Source organism: Cimex lectularius, unplaced genomic scaffold (genome assembly GCF_000648675.2).
Source record: "Cimex lectularius strain Harlan isolate CLEC.00 unplaced genomic scaffold, Clec_2.1 scaffold302, whole genome shotgun sequence".
Classification (NCBI taxonomy): domain Eukaryota; kingdom Metazoa; phylum Arthropoda; class Insecta; order Hemiptera; family Cimicidae; genus Cimex; species Cimex lectularius.
In genome coordinates, this window is record NW_019392926.1 from 344,677 (window position 1) to 371,375 (window position 26,699).

Genomic DNA, 26,699 nt, shown 5'->3' on the forward strand with positions numbered 1-26,699 from the left:
TGCAGGTGATTTGAAAAAAAGTCCATTTGTAAGTATGTCGGGTTAGAATGCAGGGCCGCTGGATTCGAACCCGGGACCTCAACCTTACAGTGAAGAGCGCTGTGTCAACGCCGAAACCGTTGCGGCCACCGACACCCCAAATCTATTTTATTATTTTGTATTTATATAAATTTTAGAAAAAAAATATACTGGGGAGGAGACGGAAAGTCTCGAAATGCATTAACTAAAAAATAAAATGTTGGAAAAGCTTGAGAAGTTTTTGTAATCCAGAATTTACATATTCTTTAAAAACCAAAGTACAATAAAAAAAACTCTTTTAAACTGATTTTTAATTACACTTTAAAACTCCATTTCTTATTTGTTTCAATATTTCAAAATATGAGTGGGTTCCAGTACAGACAACCGCAAATTCAGGTCAAATAGTTACATATCAACCTTTCAGATTGAGAATATTATTTGAAAATTAACAGGTTCTCCGTTCGCTCTCATTTTACAATATTGTATAAGATTATTTGTATAAAAGTTAATTGTTCTTTACAAACAGTAAGTTTCTGTGCGCAATTTTTAACAGAACATCATTTATGTATATAAAAAATAAAAATCCAACGAAAAAACAAAACAACGTTTCATTCTCCTCCTACATCATCTTACAACTGCCGTAAAAGGTAAATACATATTTTTTTTCTTCATAGTCCGCCTTGGGAGCATTTGGGTTGGAAGGCAAACCGAACCGTAATATCGGGAAAAGCTCCGTGATGCAATATTGACGGAAGGATCTAGTCCATTCACAGAAAGTGAAATCCTTTATTTATTGGCCGATATATGAGAAACGTCTCTCTAGCAGTTTCCTTAATTTCTAATCCTGCGAAAAGTAAATATTAAACGTCATAACTAATGATAAATGCACGTAATACCTTACCAATTATAAAGTTAAGGTAAATTTATATTTTACAGGCATAATTTCAGTATACGTATATGTTCATTTATCTCTGAATACGTGCCAGTTAACAATTATTTTTAGAACATGTGTAAGCATTATTAAGTTATTAAGTCCCTATCCAGAAACTTCAGTAAATTATAAAAGATTTGATACGTCGATACATTTATGTGGTTCATTACGTCGCTCTATTGTTATTCTGTTATAGTTAAATAAAGTTATTTTTAAAGAGACGTTCATAGAGTACGAAGACTTTATATATATTTCGTTATCAGTCCTGATAATACGAGACTAAAGACATTCGGTGTAAGTTTCCGTCTGTTATTAGTTTAATTTAAAAAGGAATATGTAAATTTAGTCATAAATAGTTGTTCTTTGTATTCATTTTTTGTCTTTATCGTAGTTTATACCCGAAGCATAAGATTTCTTGTGTTTATGAATGAACTCTTGTAGGAGAAGGAAGAACATTATTATTTAGTTCCCATATTATATATTCTCCTTGGGTGGAAGCCTTCATCAGGAAGAAGAGAAACAAGAAGCGCTACGGTCTGGGTTCAACACGGGAACCGTATCTGTGCTTCCTTTACTCTTTCTTTTTTCCTAGTGTTCTACTTTTCTTTTCCTTTTTGTTCCTAGTTCAGTATTTATCCTTCTCGAAAAACACCGTGGAGCTCTACAAAAAATCTTTAAATAAACTCGCACCCCCCTCACCGACCATCGCTTGTCTCTCCCTTCAACACCTTTTGCTCCTATGTCCATACTGTATTAAATATATAATTTTTAATTTATAATTATATATATATATAAGTACATTTTTTTGAAGATAAAAATTTGAATTGATTTTAACTAATTAAAATAATTATATATTTAAGACAGTATGAACATAGGAGCAAAAGGTGTTGAAGGGAGAGACAAGCGATCTATAAATTCTAAAATTTTGTATCATTGTATAAATTCATTTTTTTTGTCTAAAATTTTCTTGCATTGTATAAATTCATAATTTTTCCACATTCTACAAGTATTTGTAAAATTCAAACATTGCTTATAAAACCCAGGCCCTGAAGATGATCTCAATAAAGATCGAAACGTCGCACGATGAAGAACATGTTTTTCTAAAACCTACGTCACACCAGGCCGCATCTCACCAACTCCGAATAATCAGGATATCTTAAGTTTAATTACAGGTAATAAAATTGTGGAGCATGTTGGAATAAATAAAGGTATTTAAAAAAAACTACACTATGAGTGAGTACAAATACTTCGATTGAGTCTAAAATTTCTAGCATTGTATAAATTCACTTTTTTTACATCCTACATGTATTTGTATAATTTAAACCATGTTCATAAATCTGAGTCCCTGAAGATGATCTCAATAAAGATCGAAACGTTGGCACGATAAAGAAAATGATTTTCTAAAACCTGCGTCACACCAGACCGCATTTCACGATCTTCAAATAATCATTTCAAACAAAAATGGCTAAACAATCATAGTGTGTCCTATATAAATAATCGACTTTTGTAACTAAATTCCGTATTTTTTCAACTTAATTGTTCATCATTCGAAGTATCATTTTTCATGATCGCATAATTTGTTAGTTCGAAACACCAGTTATTTAATTTTAGATTTAAAAAAGTACTTTTTAAAAGAGAATTTAATTAATTTCATAAGAAAGTAATTTAATTTAATGAGAAAATCTTAATTAAGTCCATCCGTATCATAAGGAAATAATTCTTTGCGGTTTAAGTTGTTCACTTCACCAATTTACCACTGTAAAATAATTTAAATTAAATCAGGATTATGACATGTATTTTACATTCGACAGCTTGGCAATTGAAATTGCTTGAAATTGGGATACGTACAACTTAATGTAAACTTTGCAATTAAATTATCCCTTTTACTGTTTCTGCTAACGAACTTTATATTGGGTTGTCCGGAAAATAATGCAGGATTTTGGTATTAAACAAAAAAAAAGAAACTAGTTACTTTAAAGCAATGTTCTTTAATCAAAATAATTTNCATACAAATGAGTAATCCTGTAAACGTAAACAGAATATTTTATATAGATTTTTTTTAATGAAAACTTAAAATCCTGCATTATTTTCCGGACAACCCAATAGTTGGCAACTCTCGAAGTTAGTTAGTTAGTAACCAAGCAATTGTCAATCACGGTGCAAAGTAAAAAAATAAATAAACAATATTAAATAAATTAAATAATAGGATGGACGCTTCCATCCATTGATTTAGCCCCCAGCGGGACAAGCCAACTAAAGGAACAGCTGACAGAGCGAGAAGGAATTTTTAAGTATTGAATACGCAATGTCGTGTCTCATGTCGGATTAAAACCTTGTAGTCCTTATTGTGTTTTTTAAATAATAAAACCCAATGGCGGCTCCTGGAGCGCAGGAGGAAGAAGAAAGGCGAAAAGGTCCGTTAAAGCGCTGAGCCTTGGGTGGTAGGTGGTTTTAGCGTGTTATTTCAGGAATACTTTGATTGAATAAAAAATATTTTTAGCATTGCATAAATTCACTTTTTTCCACACCCTTCATGTATTTGTTAAATTTGGCCAATGTTTGTAAATCCCAGGCCCTGAAGATGATCTCAATATAGATCGAAACGTTGGCACGATAAAGAAAATGTTTTTCTAAAACCCACGTCACACCAGACCGCATCTCACGATTTCCGAATAATTGTTTCAGGACGTTGAAGACAATTTACAAATATGGGTATCCAACTTCGAAGAAATGGCTTCACTATGCGGGTGGGACAATATCCAGAAATTTACTTTTTCGAAAGAGAAACTCTGGTTCGGCGGCTAAGTTTGGAAAGTCAGACAGAGTCCTTCTTCCGTGGTACCTATTAAAAGAAGCTTTGGAACTAGAATTCTCTAAACCATTCAACAGCGCTGAAATTGAACTTTTATAGCGGAAATTCATCTCTTATTGTCGAATTCTAAAAAGAAGCGGGATGAAACGCTGCGATAGTATTTTTACAGACTTCGCGAAATTGCGAATCGCGGAAAAGTGGACGACCAAGCATTATTTTCGTACGTTATAAAGAGAATCAAGAACTCCGAAATAAACCTATCCTATATGGTGCTAAGACGGTGAAGGATTTCAAAGAAAAATTGTTTACTTACGAAGAAATGTTAAAAAATACTGTGACGAATTTAGAGAAATTATCTAAAAATGTGACAATGCAAACCAATGGGAGACGTTTCATCGCGCCGAGCTGTACAAAACCGACTTGTTTTGAATACACAAATGACGGTCTTCGGTGCTGTCACTGCTGAGAAAGGAACCACAAGTCCGTGGATTGTCCGCGTAAGGAGAAATGTTTGAAATGCTTCAAATGCACAGCTTTCGGCTATTTAGACCGAAACTGTCATGTAGAGGCAGATGTAAAACAAAAAGACGAAATAAGGAAGAGCAGTTTGTTTCCCTCACGGATCGAGATTTCGCGCCATTTTTCTGGAGCGGAAAACAAAACGTGGCAAGGCGTCGCATGGCGTAGCATCGGGTAAGTATTTTCCCGGCTTAAGTGTGTTCCTCTCTTAAGGCGTTGATACGGCGCTCATCATTGTAAGTCAAAGTTATTGAGTTCGAATCCAGCGGCCCTGTATTCGAACCCGACATACTTACAAATGGGCTTTTTTTCAAAAACACCCTGAGGGTTTATATGACCTCTGCTGTTGCGTACCCTCGTAAAAAACATAAAAAAATAAATAAATATAAAGGCAGTGATGCGATCTCTGGCTCCAACATCGGAGAGTTACTGAATACCTCTGAATCCCTTAGGCGGGGTAACTGACACTGGGAACGGTACTTGATTTGAGAAATCCCTTACGAACTTAGGCTGAGGTAAGCTGATTTTTCTCTCGACTGCAAGGAAGGGTCTAAAACCGGAGAAGGTGTGGTGTTCATCCACGGCCTAGTTGTACGTGATGAACCAAAATCATATTTGTTTTATAATTAGTACGAATACATCGAATATAACATGTTAAATAGAGGGAAATTTGTTTTTAGATAATGCTTTAATAGCGAGGTCCTTGTCCCCATTTGAGAACTAATAGCGCGTTTATATGAGTTGTCGCTTTAAGCCTACCATGAAATGTGCTTTACCATTCAAGGGAAAGAGGAGAATTGAAGTCAGCTAGTGCAAACTTCATTTGGCGCCTTCTAAAGCTCACATTAAAATGTAAATTGAGTGGAGTCCCCGCCCCGCCCCCATGCGTTAGCCTATTGTTGGTTTACGATATTCCTTGTTCTTCTACACAACAGTTTAATATTTAAACTTTCATTAACCGTTTGATAAGCCCTCGGGGTGATTTTCACGCGGAAGTTCGCTGTCATAAGCATTGATAATATAGCAGACAAAAAGAACCAGCTTTCCTTGCGGCCAATGTTACAAAAGTGGTGTAAAACCTATATCTATTATTTATAGTATAATATATAGACTATGGGAATTGCTGCTATTACAATTAATAACTTGTTTATTACATTCTAAATTACTAATAGTTATTTGCTCAGTTTAATATAATTTGGAGATACAATAAGAACTTAAGTCATGCAGATTGTATTTGTTTAAAAATTCAGCTCAACAGTACATTAAGATATGAAAAATGCATGGTTTACGCTAAGTCCCCATCCTACCAAACGGATAAGCATGTTACCTAACAACCACCTTTTCTGTTCAGTTTTTTTTTGCCTGGAGCTTTGCTTCTTTTTATCTGCTCTCAAACTGAACATTAAATGTACACACAATGTTAACGTCAAAAAGAATTATTTTAGTTTTGATTACCTGTGCAACGTTTGTTTCTTTTGCGTGGTTTCAGTGACCGTTACTTGATGATTATTCGGAGGTCGTGAGATGCGGTCTGCTGTGTCGTAGGTTTTAGAAAAACATTTTCTTTATCGTGCCAACGTTTCGATCTTTATTGAGATCATCTTCAGGGCTCAAAGGGTTTGTTTTCCGTATAGATATGTCATTCTTGTTGACAAATAATCTTTGTTTCTTTATTCAACGTTCAACAAAAGTTCAGCTGCCGTTTCAACCGAGGTTTCGACCTCCTAATAGATATGATGAAAAGGAATACTTTCCTTTCTAACTGTACCATTCGGAAGTAATTCCTTTATTTACATTTTTTATGTTCTGGTTAACCAGCCCGATACACATAACAGCTAAGGTTATTAATATATCTTTTGCTTTTATTTAAAAGTGAATTTTTAAGAAAAATAAGCGTGCAAAAAAAAATATTAAAGGAAAAAAAAAGATTTTCGCAAATACAAACCTTCCATACTTACCAGGAGATTAATTTCGTTTTTATAGGGGGCACACAACCATGTGTGAGTATATTTGGAACTATGTTATGATTATGTTGTATCTTTTTATATGAACATTTTAAGGCTGAATTTAAATAGAAACAACTTTTGGTCGTGAAATTATATTATTTCAACTAGCCCAAGATACGGTAGCCTGTTTATCTACCTTCTAAAATATGGCCTCGTAAAAATAATCCATAATTTAATATATGTTCCTCAGAAGAGAGTGGAACAAAGGAGAATTATGCACGGAATACCATGTGGTAATGCAAGGAAAACGATCTCACTTCAATATTGATAAAACCAAGGTATGTATTAGTTTTCCATAATGGTGGATAAATGGGTCTTAAAACTCTTCATTTTAACACTTCGACTGTAGAATATGTTTATCTAGGAGTCCTCTTTTGATGTGATCACTTTATTTCAAAAGCAAATCCGCATTCTTCCAATGTAAAAAGAATCCAAAATACTTGGGTCACTAATTTAAGATTATTTCATGCATTAATAAAGTCAGTTTTAACCTACCGCTGAAATTTGGGCATACACCTATTTATATAATTTGGAAGTAATCCTAACTATTTTTTTCTCAAAAATCTACTGTTTTGGCCATCATCCACTTCAAATTGCTTTGTGAGATAGAGTCGAACTGAGAGAACATTAAAGTATCCATATTTAAAAGGGTTGTAAAATTTTTGTTGCGAGCATCTGTGTTGTCCGAACAGATTGGAGAAAATCTACCTTCAAAAGCTGACTGCAGAAACTAATAATAAAAAGGCACGTTACAATCGTAGAGCGTATAATTAATTATCTGCCTCTGCCTTCTATTGGCGACGAAATTATTCGCATAACAGTCCGTGTCGGTTTTATTAATCTTTATTCAGAAAATAATCAAACCACCTTTGGTCCTTGGATATTTATTCAGAACGAATTATAATCCCCAGTTCAGAATGATTAGCATTCTGGGTCGTGGCGAGCACTACCTGTACTTCCGAATGTACAATTTTTCTGAAACCTATCACACGAGACCGCATCTCACGATATTTGAATAAGTACAATGATAAGTTGACAATAATCAGCCAGATTAGAATGTCCTACGTTAATAATACAGCCATTGATATAAAAAATAAATAATATTTAAATTTTAATTCATACATGTTTAGCGGTCTCAATTGGCCAGTTTAATTATTTCGATTAATTATTCTTTTTATCTAAGGTCTAGGTTGACATCAAAAAGTTAGACGTTAGAAAGTTAACATTTTCATCTCAAAAAGACCTTAGATAAAAAGAATAATTAATTGAAGTATTTATATTATATCCTCAAACCTCACACTCAATTTATAGTCAGAAGGAATTAGAATCATTACAGCATTTCATAAGTTTAATTTGCTCTATCTATGCCATTATAAGGAAAAAACCTTTTTGTACCTCCCTGACAATATTTGTTTGACTTATTATGCTCTAAAACATAGGAGAAAGCTAATGATATGTGTAAGTTCCTAATTTCAGCTCTAGTAACATTGTGTTCATTTCTTTATTTTTATTTTCCTTTTCAATCAACAGTACCGAGTATAATTTATTTCTCATTTTTAAAATCTCTTCACCTATTCGCGATACATATGTGCGTTTATTTGGCATCATTCAGTCATTTGAGCGTTTGTTCGTCCTCTTTTTGATAATTGGTAAGAATAGCAGAGACAATTACCAAAAAGAGGACGAACAAACGCTCAAATGACTGAATGACGCCAAATAAACTCAAGAAAGAAGTTAAATACAGAGTATTCTCATCCATGTAGGGCAAATACAAAAAAACAATCTAATATGTTCTATAATAACACAGGTATCCCAATAAAATTTTGTTCGGTAAAAGAATGCTTCACGTCTGACCGAAAACTGTTGAGAATAGAATTTTTTTACCGATATTCCATGTCGCGTAACACGAACAAATAGGCAATAACATGAATTTATACAATTGATAACTCGTTGATATTTATGAACCCTCCTTGTGCCGAACTGTCCCGCACAGAAAATACTTGATATTACAACCTTTTTTACACATTGCCCCACCGGTTCTGTAAGGAAACCAAATCCTCCCGCCCTAGATGCCTAGATGCTGTACGGGACATAGAAGAATGGCGAAATTATCCCTTAACATACAAGCATCACCCCTGCTCAACCTTAATTCTTCTGTACCTGAATAAAACCTATTTTTGACTCGTAATTTGCATGAAGTATTAGTGAATCAATCTAATCGATTGGGTCTATTTATATGTGTGGCTGCAGATTTATTTAACAAGTTATCTGCTGTTAGAATTAACACACTATCTATTTAGTTTATGTGTTTAATTATTTATCTATAAATCTTCGTTAATGGAACCGTAGCTATACAATTCTCAGCTAGTAATTTATGCTAAACCAGTATAACTCATCAGTCTTGCTGAAGTGAAGAATAGTGCCGTAATGTTTGACTATCTGTCTCTCATTTCTATCTCTCTCATTCTCTCTCTCTCTCTCATTCTCTCTCTTTCTTTCTCTCACAATCCCCTTCTCACTATCTCTCTCTTTCTCTTTCTCTTACATGCTCACACATTCTCACACGACATTTCCCTCTTGAAATAATAGTTCATAAGCCATATTAGTCTTTAATCAGCTGCCGTATCTTCCACTTTCAAGATGAAATATTAAATTAAACTTAAAAATTTAGTTATATACGAGTCAAACTATGTATGTTTATTACAACCATGACCTTGATCATAATAACGAAGGCGGACAAGATTTCGGAAATTGTTACACAAAGCGTTCACCCCTCTAGGTTAATCAATTTCTTGTTACAGTAGGATGATTTATTTTTTACAACGAAATGTATTAAATAAGAAAAGCGATCCAAGTCAAAAAGGAAACCCGTAGAATGATTTCTGACCTCGTAGAGGATGAGAGGAAAGACAAACCCTCTTTTCACGGTAAAATAAACACAATTAAGCAGCACCACAGCACAAAAGGAAAGGTTTTCCAAATGTAGCTTTTCTACCGAGCGCTCCAGTTGGATTAAATTTTCTATTTTCACGACAAACAACCTCTATTTTTATTATCATACTTTTTGCGATAGTAAATCATCACAATAGAAATTTATGTACTTTATTGAAAATGAAATACATAAAAAGACAGTATGTATGCAAAAATAAGTCTTATGTCACAACATTAGTTACATGAAGCTAGTTCTATACATAACTTATAAATGGTATTACCCACTCACACGCACACGCAAAATAAATAAACTGTTTTAAAAAATAAGTATTTTTTATTTTATTCAAATGAGAGCATTTTTCCCTTTGATAGCCTGGGAGTCGGTGAGCTCATGTTGATGTGTTGGATCTTCACTGATGATGGCACCAAACTGAAAAACGTTTGGGTAACATAAAAAACGAATGTACCCGGACGTAGAAGGTCCAATTAAACAATTGTTTCATTAATTAAATTTTTCGTCCGGTGCATGACGTTAAACTGCATCAACATTCCCTGCCCTGTGCCTGGTTGGCATCCTTCGTCCTCATTATCTTTAACCACACCTTTCTTTTCTTCACTAACCGTTCCTTCTCGTCCCAAGTTTTAAGGGCGCGGGAGGCGTGCCGTTATACCATAGTGACAAACCCACAGAATGTCCAGTGGGCCAGGGGTAGCCGCCCTACCAGCCGAAAACATAACCGCTACATAACATAAAAGAGGACGAAGATCCGAAAGTCCCAAACGCCGCTGAGTCTGCGGAAAGAGGTCATCCTCAGGCAATAACTTACCAGGACTTCAGCGGAGCAAGTAGCACTGCCCAACTTATGGACACAACAGGTGCTAGAACTGGACAAACAAACGTTAGTACGATTCCTCCAAGAGAGCAGTTCATCCTACTACCAGGGCTGCCGCTCTTATACTCGGAGTGAGAGGACTCCCAAGCTTTTTCTGCATCTGTCTCCTTACCAGCATTAATAGGAGAAGTATAGGCAGATGTCGAGAATATAACAGAAGCATTAAGAGCCGCTAATATTACACGATGGTCTCGATCGATCGATCTTACTTTGAAACCTTCAGCAAGTACGGACAGAAATGGACCTGCTAACCTTAGAAGGGGAAGTTACGGAGAAAAACAATGAGGACTTAACAATGGAAGAATTAGAAGCAGCAATATTCAGACTAAAAGACAAATTTCCCGGTTATGGCGGGATTCCAAATGCAATGATAAAAAATTTAAATATAAAAGCAAGATCCCGCCTGTTGGAACTGTATAACGAAATCTGGCAAGCAGCTCTTACCCGGAAAGCTGTAAAAAGCCATTGTTGTGTCAATATCAAAATAACGCAAAAATTCTAGTGCCCCCTGAACCGTAGGCCAATCTCCCTTTCGACAAGCCTGACTAAAGTTGTGGTGAACTAGGTGTGAAACTCGGAATTGAGGAAATGGTACCGTTCGAACCAACCTAGATTGCTCACTCAGCCGTGGACCAGGCAGGCCTTCTCAAGTAGGAAATGAACTATCGTGTGCAAGAAATAGAATCCCCCAGAGATCGGTACTCTCCGTAACGCTGTTCGGGACAGCTATAAATAACAGATTACTGACAATCTGGGAGTACCTATATGATAATCGTATATAGATTTATTACAGCATTTACGCCAATGCAGAACTTGGTAAAATAGAAATAAAAATGCAAAACGCAATAGACGCGATTGCCCCAAGAGCCAAGGAATATGGGTTCACATTTTCTTGGGACAAAAACAAAGCAATACATTTTTGCCGACTAAGGAGGGGGCATAACCACCTTCCTCTCAAAGTGAATGTAATGACCCTCGAGTGGTTGGACTCGATAAAATATCTTGGCCTTATCTTTGATTCAAAGCTTAGGTGGCAATCGCATAATGACAGTACGGTATCCGAAACTAAGCAGGTCCTTAATGTAGTGAAGTTCATAAACAACTTCAAATTGGGCGCATCGAGAGAAGTACTGATTCATACATTTAAGTCAATGTTGTGCACTAAATTGTATAATGGATGTATCGTATATTCCTCAGCAAGGAAAACCAGAGCAACAAAATTGGAAAATGTATATGTCGCAGGAATGAGATTGGCCATAGGAGCCTTTCGGACAAGAATAGTAAATAGTATTTGTGCAGAAACTGCCCCCTGGCGAAAAAAATACAACCAACATAGAACCTTCTTTCTATATAAAGTGCTGTACTATCAGGCCTGCATCTAAGAATATAACTTGCTAAGAACCCGTAAAAAGCTGTTAGGCGTCAGGATGAAGGACATAATGGCCTCGAGGAGAGCGACAATTCCTAAAGTAAAAGAAATTAAGGAATCGAAGAAGGAACCGTGGATGCTCTCCTAGATCTCCATAATGGTCGATATGGCGCACTTGAAGAAAGAAGAAACCCCCTCTATGTATATAAAGCAAAATTCCTGACCCTTCTTGACAAGAATGCAACAGATGGTTCGAGGGACAGCGAGGGGGTTGGCAGCGTGGTACACTGGAAGGGACCACCATATAAATTTCCTCCCAAAAGTTGCAAATGTATTTACGGCTGAGTTGGCCGCCATATTGTTTGCATAGCGTGAGATCGAACTGATTGTGTGCAACAGTGTGTTATATGTGCGGCCTTAGCAATCCGTGATAACTTCTCCATGCATCCACTAATCCAGGCAATACGAGACAAAATTAGTGATATAAATAAACAAAGAAAAGAATTCGTTAGTGCTTGGATTTCGGGCCCTGTAGGCATAGAAAGTAATGAACATGCCGATCGAGCTGCCAAACGAGCATATGAGCCGGAAACTCCTATGAGGCCGGCGGACGCAAAACATTATGTCAAAAATTTATGCTGGGAAGAATGGCCGAAACGCTGGGCTACAATGAACGACAAATTAAAAGAAATGAAGCTGTGGGCCGTGGAGAGGATGGATAAAAAAGAAAATAGTGTTGCTTCGACTGCTAATAGGGCACATCAGACTGATACTTCTCTCCTGTTAACAAAAGGCCGCGGAGATTTCCCCAGTTACTGTTAAACTGTTAACTGTTTGATTTGTGTGTCCTTTCTTTCCAAAAGGTGTAAAACCAGTGCATAAAACCTGCAGCTGTGGCGGTAGCAAAAATTGAAAAATTGGTCGAATACTTGAAGCGGATAATTGCATATGGCCGCATTTAATGCTTTTCCACACGTTGTTTTCCTACCCAAAATGATTGCATTTATTAGCGTGAGTTTTGAAAATGGAGTGTGGAGGTGTTAGCTTTATTTTAGGTGTTTTTAGAGTGAAAGTGAAAGTAAAAATAAGTAAAAGAAGTATCACTTCACTAACAGCTCCCCGTGGCCACTTCATAATTCGCTGAGAATCGAATCCTGATTACATGACATTTGAAAAATGGCAAAAAGGAGGAAAAATTCAAAAGGTTATATGTTGAGATGGGGAGTGGAGTCCGAGAGGAGTGAAGTTACAATAGATGAAGTGGTAGATCATTGGCTTATTTAGCCGGAAATCGTTGGTTCGAATCCCGCTCGTGACTTTTTTTATCTCAACCTATACCTTACATAAAGATCCTTCAGTAAGTAGAATAGTAAAGAGCTCAAGGAATTTAAATATTAGCATTCTTAACAGAAACCCAATCAATATATTTTTTTTTTGGCAATGTCAAGTCGCAATTCAATAATCAAACGTTTTACATAGATTTAAAGAGTGGATTAAGGTCTTCAAATAAAGAACCTAAACTTTTTTTTACGAAAAACGATATGTTATACAAATTATGTTATTAAAACATGAAAGTCAAACATGAATAAATAGGTAACTATTTGGACAGATAAAGATAGAAGCGAGATGGCGTATAAGTGCGTGAGTCGTAGATTGTATTATTGATTATATGAGTTATTATTGGTTTGCGAGCAGTTCATCCGCCTTATTTTATATCAACAAATTTTTTACATTCTTCTTTTTCCTCAACTACGTACAAAGAACGTTTATTTCAGGGTTCGTCGCCCCGGAACCCCTGTTATACAGCCCCTCCATCTGGCCGTTTATCAATTTCCTCCAACTTTATGAGATAACGGCGTACAGGGGAGAATTGCGTAGGGCAAATAAAGATTTTCTTCATTATTAGCTACATTCCGTTTTACGGGTCCGGTCCGGCTGGTAAATCTTGAAAACGTTGGTCATGGTTTGCGCAAAATTGTTTTTCTTTAAAACGGCTTGGTCTTGCCCCTCAAAACGACCGCGCCGAGGGCCAACCTTCGGACCATAAAATATTGAATATCGTACGTAAAATATTTACAGAGAAAATCGACTCGAGATTAGTTCAACAGGTCAATATTGATAGTCCTAAGATATGCCGGGAGCCTATTAGAAACGTCTTTGTGGGTTGTCAAAGATAAATATGGATTTATTCAACAAACATCAAATATTTATACAATTGTCCTGGTTAGAAAGGATTGCCGACTGAGAGAAAATTATACGAATACAGATGTTATTTATTTATATATCCATCGAATACTCCAAACAAGGTGAAAACCCGAGGATAGGAAAGTCAATTACATAATTCATATTCGCTATTATAACTTTAAAAAATAATCACAAAAATACCTTAAGTTAATGAAAATCTTAAAGATTATTTGGCCATTCAGCCTGCGACAATATTTTTAAACTGTGTTATGTAAAAAAAAATTAGGTGGAGGAAATCCAACCAAAAGTTGTACTGTGCGTATTGTGAAAAATAAAATTTTCCGCAGAGTCAAGGGTGAAAGGGAAAGAAGGAGTATCTGAGTTTTCCGAATAAATTATGGGGTTAGACAGGGTTGCCCACTTTCAACTCTTTTTGAATAATCTTCCCACGTTCGAAAAATGCTGTAAATGATTATTTAGAGTCTGCGCGAAGCATGGTATGTCGTCCGTAAGTAAAGACATATATATATATATATATGTCAGACAACCAAAAACGATCGGAGCATTAAAACTGAAATATCTTACCTAGAGAATGGTGTTGAATTGCAAAACCTACAGCGTTAAGCAAAAGTACACGGGTTAAGTTTGCAAGTCAAAATCATTCTACTAGGTCCTAAGAAACGTAGGAGGTGAGGGGAGGAAAGAACCGAACCCCTTTGTGGTATATAAACCACTTACTGAACACAAACAATACAAAAACCTCCTGGTGCATTTTAAAAAGAAAGAAAGTACAAAATGCATCGAAGGAACCCTGCAGACGGAACGGGAACTTCAAAAAGAATGACAACAATCACCACGGTACGTACTGATACGTAATGTACGTAATGATCATTACGTACGTAATGTGAAAGTCAGAAGAAACCCTGAGACAAACTGTTTTACCACATTTCTCAGTAAAAGAAAGTGTTTGTGAACGTTCAACGCAACCATAGAAAACACCACTAAAACAGGGCCTAACAATAAAGTTCCTTGATGAATTTGTACGCACTGATGTACAGAACAAGGAATATAATAGCTCGAAAAGGGCGCAGTATGCCATTTGACTAAACACAGGTCAAGTATGATTAGAAGGAGTCGTTATTATTTTTTTAAATGAGGGTCTGCAACAGCAGAGGTCATATCGACCCTCGCAGTGACGGTGTTTTTGAAGCCATTATATGTCAAGCGACTCTGCATTCGAACCCGGGACCTTTACCTTAAGTGATGAGGGCCATTTCAACGCCTAAATCGCTGTGTCCACCGACGCCCTCATTGAATTGTTATTCTTTGAACAAATAAGGTTTTTGAATTTTTCAAGTAATCGGTTGCGTACAGAGGCCTACATAGTTTTAAATACGCTGAAATTATTATTATCAAACGACACTTTTTCTTAAGTTATGTGATGCTTAGATACTTTTCGGCCAATTTGAGCATAAATTTATTTTTCTTAACACTAATCATTCGCTCCCTTGCCAAAATAAACTGCCTTCCGTGACTATTTTTAACACTGTTGACATACTACTAGTCCACTGTATAACCCTTCCTACACAGTGATTCTACTTTACAATTATAAAATAAATTGTTAAAAACTTCACCATTATCATGACTTATTAAACATCTCTTCAAGTTTGTCACTTGCTATAAATCCGTCCCATTTAAAACACTATTTACATAAGTGTAAAACCGGCTGTAAAATTGTTTATATTAATAGTGCCTAACGTTAGCAATATGTTTTGATAAAATTAAAAACACTGAATAATACACGTAGATTAAAAAAATTTAATATCACATTAATATAATTTGCGTTGGTCCATTAAAAGATCGTATTACTCCGGTTTTAAATTATATGAGTGCGGAGGTAGGCTTTTGAACTGGAGGAATTGAGACCGAATCAAGTTTAACAGTAAACAACTTTGTTTATTAAAAGATTAACAGTTGAATAATTAAAAAACTTTGACCCCCAAATGTTGGGAAGTTAATTAACTTTATCAGTATCATTTAATGTAAATCCTTTTAACAGAACCTTTAAAACGCAATACTGGTGACTTTCAAAAAAAGTGTAATTAATTTGTTTTCGAAATTTAAACCCGTTTTGTAAGAATAAAATAAAGTTTGAGTAGATTTTCAATTGTAGAAGGCTTGATGTTTATAGGCAATATTTTTATATTCTCAGGGGTACAGGGTTGTGTTGTGTTTGTTTTGTGCCTGTGCTGTTAACTTAATATAATGAATTTAAATTATTAGCGTGAAAGGAAGTGGTTGTTTAACCTTATTATGAATGAGTGTGTGATGTCCGGAGAGTAAAATTAATTTATTAGCGAGAATGGAGCGGGTTAGACGTCGACTGGAGGAATATCGGTATTCTCGGGTAGAGAATGTGACCAGACTTCTGTTTGTATAGGGAATTGTGTTAATTAATTGGAATGAATGCAGTTTATTAGCGTAAAGGGAAGGGTTGTTCAATTCTGCCAGAGTTGACTGTTTTGAGTGTGTGATTTCTGGGGAGTAAAATTAAAATGAGTGAGCTCGATCCGACTCCGAGGAATATCGACCACTCTGGGAGAGTGAATTGATCAGACTTCTCAAGTTGTATAGAGTGTGTAGAGAACACCCGACCGCATCTCACGATATCTGAATAACCAGTTGTATAGAGTGGTGATGTATATGTATGTTTTTTATGTCTAGTCTATTCTGCGATTGACAAACAAAGATACACAGGAGAGGCTAACATTTTTCGATATAGACTAAGTTTTCGTACAAAAGCAGAGAGTCAATAACTCATTGAGATACTCAAATAACTGGAGGTTGAAAAATACACGTGAAAGACCAGGAAAAAATTACGAACGCGCAGAATGCCTGTGAAGATCTCAGTTGTTTGTCGGCCCCCTAAACTTCCCCGTTATTTAATTGTACAGAAATTTAGAAGAAATGTTTAAACATATGCCATAATTATTCGGTGGCCGTGAGATGCCGTCTGGTGTGACTTAGGTTTAAAAAATAATTTCTTTATCGTGCCAACGTTTCGATCTTTAGTGAGATCATCATCAGGGCCTTGGATGTATAAACATTATTTAAATTTTACAAATACATGTAGGATGTAAAAAAAATGAAGTTAAACAATGCCAAAAATTTTAGATTAAAAAAAATAAAATGAATTTATACATTGCTCGAAAATTTTAGATCAAAAAAATAAATTTATACAATGCTAGGAAATTTGAAATTGAGATTAAAAAAAAGAATTTATACAATGCTACAAAGTTTTACAATCAATCAAAGTATTTGTACTCACTCAAAGTGTTTGTTATCCGTGTAGATGAGTCATTCTTGTCTGTACGTAAAACAAACACTTTTAGTGAGTACAAATACTTTTATTGAATGTAAAATTTTCTAGCATTGTATAAATTAATTTTTTAATCTAAAATTTTCTATCATTTTATAAATTCATTTTTTAATCTAAAAAATATAAAATTTTCCAGCATCGTGTATATTCGTTTTTTTAATCTAAAATTTTCTAGCATTGTATAAATTCATTTTATTTATTTATTTTTTAAACTAAAATTTCTAGAATTGTACAAATTCACTTTTTCCACATCCTACATGTATTTGTAAAATTTAAATAATGTTTATAAATCCCAGGCCCTGAAGATGATCTCAATAATGATCGAAACGTTGACACGATAAAGAAAATGTTTTTCTAAACCAACGTCACACCAGACCGCATCTCACGATCTCCGAAAAATCATTGACCAACCGTCACCAAACAACACACATATGCCATAATGGGGTATGACATTTTCTACTTGCTCTATCTTTAGAACTTTACCTGTTCGGCAAAACGAGCTTAAATGGATTGTACTTTGTATAAAAACATAGCAAACTGTGCTGAACTAAAGTACCTGCTTTTAATGGTATAGTTCGTATTTCTTGTTAACGTCACATACCAAAATATATTAATTTTTCATTATTTTTATTCACTATTACACCAATCGTTCTAACCATAAATATTTTAAAACCTATAGTAGACTAGAATGTTTGTAAGACAAATTTAATGGTACTTGGAAGTTGGCTATTAAAGTGATACTATTTTGGAAAAAACAACTAGCCATATGTTTACGCATCGATGTCCTTATTGGAAAAATAATACAAAAAAAGTTAAAAAGAACACTATACTAATCTGCTTAGTATTAACAATTTATTTGACTACCCTGATCATTTTCTCGATCTTTCTGATTTAATAAATAAACATTTATAATTTTGTTTAAAACAGTTAAAAACGGAAAGAAACTTAGACTAATTAACCGGAAAATGATTAAGATGAGGAATCGATGAGAAAGTCCCAGTACATATTAAAATAAAGGTAACATTTTATTTATAACATATTTTGTTGAAATAGAGTGAAATGTGCGAATATGAATCATTTAGGATGAAACGGATTGAAATAAAATTTAAAAGGGAAGGTGGCAAAGTCGACGTCTTACATCCGCCCCCATTTTCACCCAACCTATGTGTCGTCTCAAATTACTTCTACCGTTCATCCGATTAGCCAGGGACTTGGAATTTTCCCATTCGGAACACGCCATTTCCTTTTTTCCGCTCGCTTGAACTGTGAAGTGTCAAAAAGATCGAGCCGCTATATATTTCTGCAACATATTAACATCTCGGGCAGAAACGGTATAGGGGATGTTGGAAAAACTTTTCACATGTGATAATTGGAAGATCTAGCGACCTAGTGTTTATTTTAATCTAGTCAACTTTATATAATCCATTCTAAACAAAAAAAGAATAATAATATTGTTACTTATTAAATTAGTTAGTTTCATGGTCCGCTTGACCAAGTAATATCTTACAATTAATTAAGGTTTTTAGTTGAGATAAAAAAGTCAATGGCACGAGCGGGATTCGAACACACGGATCTTCGGCTAGATACGCCGCTGCTCTACCACTTGAGCTATCGTGACCTCGATCCACTCGGACACCAACTTCCCATCTCAAGGAGGGAAAATTCAAAAGGTGTGGTTGAGATGGGAAGTTGGTGTCCGAGTGGATCGAGGTCACGATAGCTCAAGTGGTAGAGCAGCGGCGTATCTAGCAGAAGATCGTGGGTTCGAATCCCGCTCGTGCCATTAACTTTTTTATCTCAACTAAAACCCTTGATTAAATGTAAAATATTGTTACTGTTACTCTATTCTTTAGGTTCTTATTAAAATTGATTTTTATCTTAACTCACCTTATTTCAAAGTTTGTGGTGTTTAGTGACCGTTAGTCAATGATAATTTGGAGATCGTGAAGTGCGTTCTGGTGTGACGTAGGTTTTAGAAAAACATTTTCTTTATCGTGCCTACGTTTCAATCTTTATTGAGATCATCTTCAGGGCTCATAGATGTGTTTCCATGTAGATGTGTCATTCTTGTGTGTCGTTTTGATTCTATTGAAAATTTCAATATTTCTACAAATGCTACTATTAAGCACACTGGAAAAACCTCTCACTGATTGATAGCTAAAAAAATTGTATTATTTCTTAATCCGTACGGAGGCTAAAACGGTTAAAAACTGTGCTTAGTTCGATTCGATTGAATAACGTAAATGATGAGCAACTAATCGATTTATAAAAATGACTATCAAATTGGCAGATCAATTAGAGGTTAAGGTCAACTGAAATAATAAAATAACGATTGTGATAATTACGTTAAATTGAAAGATAAACCTTTACAGATTATCATCACGAAAGAGCCTCTTTGTGGAGAATTCTATATTTGTGTTTATAGCTTTTTAAGTCAATTAAACCATTTCGGTAGATTCATTTTAAAAAGCATAATTATTGTATATGTTTATATACATCATGGAAACGAAGCTGTTTACAAATCACAAGATCAATTAACAGAACATGAAATAAAATGCAATACTCTCAATTATTAGCATGTTAAGATTGAAAGTTTAATTCAAGATAATTTTAATGGCTTACCATGGTTTCGACTTATTTTAATTGTTATTTATGGGGGCACTCTCAACACATCTACACGGAAAACAAACACTTTGAGCCCTGCCGTTGATTTCAATAAAGATCGAAACGTTGGCATGATAAAGAAAATGTTTTTATAAAACCTTTTTTACGTCACAATAGATCTCCAAATAATCATTTATTTCAAAGACGGAACTTGCAAAGTGGTTGCACTACATTTGCAAGATGGCAAAAAGGGAGGAAAATTCGAAAGGATGGGATAAGATGGTAAGTTAGTGTCCGAGTGGATCGAATGTGTATTTAGCCGAAGGTCGTGGGTTCGAATCCCGCTCGTGACACTGACGTTTTTATCTCAACCAATACCTTACATAAAAGATTAATTAATTGAATTAATCACTTGGTAGGAACATTCTATTCTGGTTACGTTTCATTCCTCTTCAGGGAGGAGCATATTTAAAGAAAGCGTAGGGTGAAATTTAAATCTGCGTGAATATATAGCTCTATTCAGGCGATCTGTGTCGGTCAGTTACGATAAGAAATAATATAATTATTTTTCTATAGAATAATTTGGATGTCATAAATGAAAAAATATAAATAAAAAGATGGTGTTGATTTATATATTTTTTAATTTTAACAATATAAAGAAAGCACAGACAACCTACACTAATCACTTACATTTCGTTTCAAATTTTATTTATGTCCTAATCTGTAAGACCTGAACTTAAAACGTGCAAGCAATCTTGTTCAAAAATAGCTTAGAAGATAATATTATCAAGCCTACATCCAGATAGCAGGTGAACTATTGCTCGAGGGCAATGCCGATCTGAGATAGTACTCATCAAACCGGGGCTTACGTGGCCTGAATTAAAATTAAACCCATCGACCCGACGAAAACGAGTAAAATGAACTCACCGTTGCTGTTGATTTGCGACTTTTTCACTGGAAGTGGCGTGTTGCTGGCGGCCGAGGAATTCCTGCTGTCTGGATCCGAGGACAGCGTCGCTGGCGACAAATCGCCGTCTGCGGCAGGCGGCAGCAGCCTGGGAGTGTAGTGAGGATGTCCTCTTCTATGCTGGTGTATACTATTTAAAATTATATTGCTGGAAGTACGTGATAAGGCTTTCCGCTGCCTCACCGCTTCTTTATATATCCTGCAAAAAAGGCTTATATTATTATCTAATTTGTTAAGTGTAAACCATGTAAAACAAATCAGCATTTATATATAATCGATTTAACGATTGAAAAGAACAGTTAAATGGGACTGACTCAGTTGATCGTGCTGGCATGAGTTCCCGGACATGTACGAATAGACGGGAACAAAGAAGGACACAGGGTGGCCAAAGAAGCCGACCCATGACGTTACCCAACCTGTACGCCGTGCGGAGATAAAACTATTAATTTGAAATACAGTGAAAGGAGATTGGAGAAATCGTTGTGCTCGTTTAAATAGAAATAACTCTGTCAAACTGTGGCAGGTTATGAAAGACGTCGGTCCTGGTCTACGCAGAACGGGTCGAAAAGGAAAAAGGCGGTTTGGTTAAATGATAGCAAGTGATCAACTGAATTACTGATTTATATAAGCTCAAATCTACTCATACATGTACATATATACACAAATGTGCAGAGTTGAGTCTATCACTTCACGCACTCAACCGGCAATTCCAATTTGCCGGGAATTCGTAAAATCGTAATCGTGGCCTATCTGGTACAACATTGCTGATACACCGTTGGGTTTTCCTCTTCTCCAAACCTAAATCGACACCCTACACAAGCACATTTGTTTTTTATTGTCTAAGATTACCGGACAATGCGACTTCTTTGGCACAAAGATCATAGAGTTATTATGATGAACCATGAATTATTATGGGTTAATATGATGGTTGAAATTCCTTTACTTATATGGTGCTAAACGCACATTCTTTCAACCTAAAGTTCAAAACCATAGTGAGACAAGATAAAAAATAAATAATAAAAATAATGGCATGCTTGTATTCCTCAACTAATGGTTTGAGAACCCTAAGACTGTCATCACTGGTGGTTATACTTTTTATATTTCATTTGAAGAAACAAGGCGATGTGCTGGGAAGAGACCACAAGAGCCCCCTATTTTACGATTTTATTTATTAATTATTTATCCTCATATGATTGAATTTATTCTCCTTTAACCGAAGAAAAGTTTAAACAAATTATAATTTTTTACAAAATGTATTTAATATGAAGCCTATTTATTCCAAGATCTATAAAATAAGTATCAAAAACCCGCAAATAAAACAACTGGCATTTTCCAAATAACAATCGTAAAATATTGAGAACAATTTTGCGACATTGTTGACACCGTCAACCTGTTTATTATTTTAAGCGGCCCATAGACGATCAATATTATTGCACAATATTTTGGGTTGTGCAATTTAATTTATCGTGCGTAGATATTGAAAGTTTGTGCAATAAATTGCACGATTGACGAAAAGTTGAAAATATATTGTACAACCTGGAAAATATTGCACCGTCTGTTGACATTATTGCGCAATATCAGTCAGTTTGTGAAGTATCAAGATCAAAATATTGCACAAATTTCAATATCGCCTTCAAACTATTCAAGTTCATTGCGCAAACAAAATTTTGTACAATATTATTGAAAGTTAAGGGGCAACCGTCAAATTATTGTGCAGTCTATATTGTACAATAATATTGACCGTCTATGGGCCGCTACGTTTCACTAGAAATCTAATTGAATTATGAAACCACTGGTGGCAAATTAACGGTTATAAGTTAATTACTTCACTTGCAAATCGAGTGAAAATTAACCCTGAAATTTGCCTCGAAGCTGTTATGAAATAATATTTACTCCTGTAATTTCATTTCGGGAAAAGTACTGTTTTTAGACATTGTGTTTAGAAAATAAACGATGACTCGTTGGGAATTTTACGAATTAAATTAATTTAAAAGTAATTTAGGTTTTCAATAATGTATATTAAACTACGTTTTTTTAAAAGAAGAAAACTCCTTTTTAAATTTTTCAAAAAGTTTATACATTCAGAAATGGGCACAGAAAAATTTAAAAAGTATATAGAATTCTCTAGGCTTGTTCTCATATCATTTAGTTTGTGCAATATTACATTCTATTATTATTTTCGATGAAATTGTGTATCTTTTTACAGGGATAAAAATAAAATTCAACCCTTCAAAATACAACGTATATAAACACAAAACATCAATATCTCACTCAACACGGTAGACGAGAATGGCACATCTACACGGAAAATAAACTCTTTGAGTGAGTACAAATACTTTGATTGAATCTAAAATTTTCTATCATTGTATAAATTCTTTTTTAATGTAAAATTTTCTACCATTGTATAAAATCATATTTTTTAATCTAAAATTTTCTAGCATTGTATAAATTCATTTTGTTTGTTGTATAAATTCTTTCTTTAAGCTAAAATTTTCTAGCATTGTATAAAATCATATTTTTTTAATCTAAAATTTTCTAGCATTGTATAAATTCATTTTTTTAATCTATAATTTTCTAGCTTTGTATAAATTCATATTTTTTTAATCTAAAATTTTCTAGTATTGTATAAATTCATTTTTTTACATCACATTACAAAGGTCAAAACGTTGGTACGATAAAGAAAATGTTTTTCTAAAACCTACGTCACACCAGACCTCATCTCACGATCCCTGGATAATCATTGCCTAACGGTCACTAAACATCACACAGATAAAAATAAATTAACCTTACTGACAAGTTGCTATATGGGCCATTTGCGACGCAATTTAGAACGTACGGAAGGGACACTACATGACATGGGAAAACAATGATCCGAATCATCTCTCTAACGAAAAATGAGTAATTTATTGTTATTGCTGATAATTACTGATCAAAATAGTCAACCTTCTGAACACAACGGTGAACAACAATGACAAACCCCAATAAAAAAGTGAATTTATTTGCTGTACTTTAAATACATTATTTTGAGAATAAAAATTAAATTATAGTGGACGGCAAAATAATGTAATGGAATGTATAATTAATACCTGCTTTCAGTAAGTTTAATTTGTGCTTGATAGCAAGAGCTCACCATTAGTTTTATGCTTTCCCTAAGATAAACAAAAACAGATAGAAACAAATTCAAATAAATTATTGGTAGCAGTACATATACAATTTGACTATTGTCATTTTATGTAACGTTTGAAATATTTATTTAATTAATACGTTTTTCATTAAAATTTCTCTTCTTCCATTATATATATATTAAAAAGATTCAATTTAAATTCATCATAAGAAAAAGAAATTATATCAATTTTTTATGACGAATGAATCTTAATGCTATATTACTTGAGGTAGAATAATTTTTTTAAGGAGTAAATTTTGTTCTTGTACTTGAAGTCTATAATACGGAAATGTTTATGGGAATAAATGCGAAGACATGAATACATAAAAAAATAGTTTGACTTTAAATACTGTAAAACCAATATAAAGTTGCTTTGTGTCGTATCTTCTATATTAGTATTTTGTGTAGGAGTCTTACAAGTTTGTTATAGCATTTTGAGCAATAATTATTAGAGAAATTGTAGATTTTATGGTACTTCCCCAAACTAGTTACTACATATTATCAAGGCGTGTGCTTACACAAAATAAACGAGTCTCATTAAATCTGGCTGAAGAATAATTCTTAAAATTTTAAATTTCTACAATAATTTTTTAACTTTCTTGCCAAAGCAGGAATATGAAACCTAAATTTATGTTTATTATCAAAAATTATTCCCACATATTTACTTGATAGGGAAAGGGTATAATCAGCCAATTACAATTAAATGTATTTTCACAAGAATGTAATACTGTATTTTCTTTTTAGTCATTTTGATTTAAAAGGCTAAAATGAATTATTTTAGTTTTAAATATGTTTAAAAGCAAGAAAGTACTATCTAACAATTTTTAACTACTATCATTTCGTCATTAATATTTTTTAGTATAACATCATAATTCTTGGCACAAAAAACTATAGCTCTACCATCAGCGAATCCAAAAAAATTACCAGAAAAAATTTAGTTATAAAAAATCGTTAATAACAATTAATAATAGTACAGGCCCCAAAACAATAAATATCCCATGCAATACCAGAAATATTATAATTGGGTATTGGCTTATTTTCGTTTTTGGAGACCTATATAAAAATATTAATTAACCAAATTATAACCTGCTCCTTTTGACACTAATATTTAAAAGTATTTTAAATTTTTTTAGTAAAACTGCATAATCTACAGAACCATCCAGAAGAGAGATCCATCCCTATGACTTTATTTTTATTTCCAAGAGTTTTTGTCATAAAATCAAAAGCCTCAATTAACAACTATACGTCCTAATAAATGCTCTGTAACATATTTCAATTTCACAAGAAAAACATTATCCCATTTTAGTCTTATTTAACTGTAAATCTACTAGTATGTACAATAATTAATTAACTATTAGTTATAATTAATTATATCGTTTGAAAATACAAAAATTTCTATCAATCCGTACAAAACGTATGACTTGATAAAATAAAATAAGAATACCTAAGAAAAGGGTTGAAAAGAAAAGGTTAATGTTCTTCAGATAAGGCAACACTTACAAGGGAATAACCAATGAATCTGTCGGTTATAACTTCTTGACCTCAAGTCCCGGCGGAAATTAGGTTTCTAAAAAACAAGGAGGGTCGACAATTGATTGACAGTAGCTATGCTTGCACCCTTGGGATAAAGCCGTTAATAATCTGATCGATAACTTCCCCCCCTTACTCTTTTTTTAACCGGAAGCTACGACTCGGGGCAACTCCCATCCATTAAATTCAACTTTGCAGTCATTAAGCCCACTCCTGAAGTTTTCCTATTCTGGCCTCCATTAACATTCGAACAGCGTGCACTGACAGCGGTCAACGACGGGTCTTGACGAGAATTTGGTTATACAAGCTGTATGTAATTGCATAACATAAAGTGCGGGCCGTTATCTATAAAGATTGAGGCCGAAAAAAGATGGAAAATTCTATAAGAAAACTTTTAGTTACATTTTGTGCCAAAACAATTCTAAAAATCATATACAATTCTCATATTATATGAACATGTAGAGAAAAATTGGAAAATAAATAATGTTTGTGTAACATACAAATTGAACCACCAAAACCGAAACAAGTATGATTACTTATTTTAAATGTGTGGTGATTAGTGACCGTTAATCGATAATTACTCAGAATTCTGAGATGGGGTCTGGTGTGATGTAGGTTTCAGAAAAACATTTTCTTTACCGTGCCAACGTTTCGGTCTTTATTGAGATCATCTTCAAGGCCTGGGATTTACAAACATTGTTTACATTTAACAAATATATTTAGGATGTGAAAAAGTGAATTTATTCAATGCAAAATATATTTTTTATATTCAATCAAAGTATTTCTACTCACTCAAAGTGTTTGTCTTCTGTGTAATTGTGCCATTCTTGCGTGTCATGTTGAGAGTGCCAGTGAGATTTTGCTTTTTTATGTTTATAAACGTTGGATTTTGAAGCGGTGGGGAAGGAAGTCGGTATAGAAAAAAGTCATTTTTGTATAAGGCGTCGGCTTCGTTGAGGTGAGAAGAGCCGCCGAAGGGAAACAATGTGTTGGTAATGGATCGGCCAGATTAGCTTTCCAGGATTATATAGAAAGGGATAAACAGGAAAAGGAAAGCTAAATTGTTGGACAATTAGACTATGAAAAATATTTGATGTGTCAAATGTAATGTAATGATATATGTATGTTATCTATATGGAATTTGATTAATGATATTGGCGTAGCTGCGACTGAGTTTACATGTATCTTTTCTGTAATTGATGCTGTGTTTATCTCTGTTGATATAACCATTTCTAAGAAATTACGTTTATGTTTGTTTTGTTCTGTATGTAATATTTTTGGATTTTTGAAGTCGAAATTGTGTTGGTGTTCAAAATGGTGGGTAGCGAGTGCTGTAGGATTTTGCTTGGGTTTTTTGCAATCATAGATATGTTGCTTTACTCTCTTGTCCAGA

The 26,699-nt window shown here is 34.2% G+C and overlaps 1 protein-coding gene across 4 annotated transcripts in view; it reads right to left on the reverse strand.

Moving 5' to 3' along the window:
• Positions 1-26,699, reverse strand: part of LOC106669846 (octopamine receptor beta-3R-like) — a 330,435-nt gene that overhangs the window by 264,056 nt on the left and 39,680 nt on the right. For all 4 annotated transcript variants that reach the window (XR_002910761.1, XM_024229341.1, XM_024229340.1 and 1 more), the window contains exon 2: positions 20,574-20,812. Coding sequence is in view for 3 of the 4 variants with exons in the window: in XM_024229341.1 (XP_024085109.1) it covers positions 20,574-20,812 (239 nt within the window). In the remaining variant the exon portion in view is untranslated. The remainder of the gene's footprint in view (positions 1-20,573; positions 20,813-26,699) is intronic.